The sequence below is a fragment of the Rhincodon typus genome, chromosome 46 (genome assembly GCF_021869965.1).
Source record: "Rhincodon typus isolate 14 chromosome 46, sRhiTyp1.1, whole genome shotgun sequence".
NCBI classification, from domain to species: domain Eukaryota; kingdom Metazoa; phylum Chordata; class Chondrichthyes; order Orectolobiformes; family Rhincodontidae; genus Rhincodon; species Rhincodon typus.
In genome coordinates this window covers 7,954,363-7,957,561 of record NC_063377.1, presented here as the reverse complement: position 1 = coordinate 7,957,561, position 3,199 = coordinate 7,954,363, and the positions used below count along the sequence as shown (strand labels likewise).

The window sequence follows — 3,199 nt, the reverse complement described above, 5'->3', positions numbered from 1 at the left end:
CGAGGGAGGGACGGACAGTGAGCGGGGCGGCGAGAGCGAGGGAGGGAGCAGGGCAGGGAGAGCGAGGAGCGGGTGAGGACACACAGAGGGAGGCAGAGAGTGAGGGCACGCAGCGGGATACAGAGAGTTGGTTGCGGGAACGTAAAGAGAGATTTCAAGTGAAGGTAAGCAGGAGGGTAGAGCGAGAAAGCACGGAGTCGGCAGAGGGCTGGAGTTTGTACCAACAGTCAGCAGCGTCAGACTAATGGTCTCTCACCATGCGGAACTGTGCCTGCGCCTTTTCCATCAGGGTCTCCTCCTCCAACTGGCTAATACTGATAAAGATTCCCAGCTCGGCATTGTACTGCAACACGTTCTTCTGCAACCGTGCCAGGAAGTGACCAAAACTGCGGATACAGCAAACACGAACCACCGACTGCAACAAAGGTGGGGGGGAAAAGAGAGAGAGAAAGAGAGAGAGAAAGAGAAAGAGAGAGAGAGAAAGAGAGAAAGAGAAAGAGAGAGAGAGAAAAAGAGAGAGCACATCTTTACAAAAAGGTCAATCAGGGTAACATCCAAACATCATAAACAAGAGCAGGGCCCCTCAAGCCTTCTCCAGCACTCAGGTTACAGCCCGTCAGATTGTGGCGAATAACTCCATTCCAAAAATCAACCTTCAATATATTCAGCGATCTGAACAGCCGCCGCGCTCTGGGAGGGAGAGAATCCCAGACTCCAGACCCTCGGACAGAAGAATCTCCAACTTCCTCATTCTCAGACTGCGTGCCCCCACTACCCCCTCAGCAGCCACCCTGTCGAAATCTCCTCTCAGGACCAACTCACACCCCCTCTCACACCTCTAAACTCCCACCGGTACGGGCCCAACCGCTTTCTCCCTTCATCCCATGAATAAGTGTTTGTAAATTCAGTCAGGGAGACGTGCACAGTGCACGGTAGGCTGAGTGTGGTCTCATCAATCCCCCTGTAAAGCTATTTCTGCTCTAACATGTGTTCCATTATCACAAATTGGCTGTAACGCGATGGATGAATAGTGGACGCTGCTTGGATAATGCGATTTTTCTACAGTACAATATAGCCATTTCCCTATAAGGCAATTTTCTAGGGCAGTTTTTCGATAGCACAAGATCACACAAGAACGCAACTATTGTGCTATAGAAGAACTAACAACTGCGACGAGGGGTGGGGGTGGTGAAGAGAGAGAGAACGAAGACTGAGAAAATTTCATCGAAACACAAAATCCTGATGGGACTGGACAAGTCCTGATGTTGGGGAAGCCCAGAACGAGGGGGTCACGGTCTAAGAATCAGGGGTAAGCCACTCAGGACTGAGCTGAGGAAGATTTTCTTCACTCAAGAGAGTTGTGAACCTGTGGCATTCTCTCCCGCAGGAAGCTGTTGGGGCCAGATCGTTAGACGTATTCATGAGGGAATTGGACGCGGCCCCTGAGGCTAAAGGGATCGACGGGTATGGGGAGAGAAAGCGGGAGCAGGAGACTGAAGTTGCAGCACCATCATATCAATAGCAGTGTGGGCTGAATGGCCTGCTCCTGCACCTATTTTCTACATTTCACTGAGAGCAGACATCCTGCCTCCGCCATTCACAGCTCATCTACGCCAGCCCTCTGGCTCGTTATTCACGGATAACGCTTTACGGCCTGCAGCCGCTGCGTCGGTTAACAGCTCGTGTTTTCCCCGGGCGCTGCCCCTCCGAGCCCCCTCACCTCCTCCAGCGTGCTCTCCGTCAGGCTGATCTGCTCAGCCTTCAGCTTGCGATGGGCAGTGCGCAGCACGGGAAGGTAGCGGAGTGCCATGTCTTCGGGCAGCAGCACGGCCTGGACCAGGTCAGGCTCCTCGCAGTGGTTCAGCAGTCGAACGATGCCCTCGCGGAAGGTCAGGCCTCGGGTGGGACCGTGTCAGAGGGACAGGGCAAGGAAACAAACACAGGGAGAGAGAGAGAGAGAGAGGCGTGACATTTACAAAACAGCATAGCAACTGGTGCGAAACGGCTCAAGGCATCTCGCGGGCACCCTCACGTGTTCCTGCCTGAGGTGTGCATCTGTCTGACACTCTGTGTGAGCAAGACCCCACGGGAGCGAGACCCCATTCTCTCCCCCACCCCATTCCCTGTGGGAGCGAGTCCCCCATTCTCTCTCTGTCTCCCCCCCCCACCACTCCCCGCGGGAGCGAGCCCCCCATCCTCTCCCCCCCCACTCCCCGCGGGAGCGAGTCCCCCCATTCTCCCCAAGTTCTGTGGGTGAAGATACCCCACTGGAATATTTCAGAGGCCGCCTAATAAGATTAGCCCCCTAGTTCGAGTTCCCTTCCCCAGAGAACAGGACCCTTCTCCACTTCTATCCAAATGAGCCCCTTTCAGAATTTTAAAGGGTTGGGCACAGTAAGGCAGAAAAGAGAGATTGAGTGGGGATGGTGACGGAGGAATCGGACGACAGAAATCTCAAAACCTGAGGCAAACGACCTCGCTTCTCCTCGGATGCTGTCTGACCTGCTGTGCTTATCCAGCTCCAACATTTTACCGATTGATGCAAACTACAGATGCTGTACGGCGGGCAACGCACCGGCCTCCAGGCCCTTTCTTCAGGACGTGGGCTCAAATCTCACCAGGGCCCCAGCCAGGGTTTACGAATAAAATCACGGGTTGCAAGCTAGCCTCGGCGACGGCAGCTGTGACAACCACCACCGCCAGATATCGAACCATCGGCGCAGGGCGGTCCCACTGAGTGAGGGAAGAAAATCTGTCGCCCTTACCCGGCCTGGGCCTACAGGTGACTCCAGGCACCCGCGCACTAGCCCCCCCACCCCCACCCCCAACCCCAACCCCCAACACAGGATTGGCTCTTAACTGCCCTCCAAGACAACCCGGGGGGTTAATTCGAGACTGGCAATAAGCGTGACCCAGGACAGGACAGTCCAACGAAAGGCGAGCTCCAAGAGTCCGCCATCGTGAGTCACGACCCTACGCCATTCCGCCCCAGTCAACACTCCCCTCCCGACACCTAAAGCCGCCCTCCTCCAGTGTATGCATACCTGGCTCCCTCATCTTGCTTCCTTCCGGCAACATGTTCAACAGCACAGACAGGCGATTCCACAGACTCTGGGAGCTCTGCGAGAGACCGGAGGGGGTGGGGGGGTGGTTAGAGACCGCGACTGAACCGACTCGGGGAAACAACGGATAACGCAGA

At 55.5% G+C, this 3,199-nt stretch overlaps 1 protein-coding gene across 1 annotated transcript in view; it reads right to left on the bottom strand.

The window, feature by feature from the left end:
• The window catches only part of LOC109925179 (SMG5 nonsense mediated mRNA decay factor), a 5,402-nt gene extending 2,247 nt beyond the window's left edge, over positions 1–3,155 (bottom strand). Inside the window, exons 1-3 of the mRNA XM_048620418.1 lie at positions 3,045–3,155; positions 1,721–1,896; positions 257–415 (exon numbers count right to left, since the gene is read on the bottom strand). Of these exons, the coding sequence (XP_048476375.1) occupies positions 257–415; positions 1,721–1,896; positions 3,045–3,078 (369 nt within the window). The 5' untranslated portion in view covers positions 3,079–3,155. The remainder of the gene's footprint in view (positions 1–256; positions 416–1,720; positions 1,897–3,044) is intronic.
• Positions 3,156–3,199: the final 44 nt, after the last annotated feature.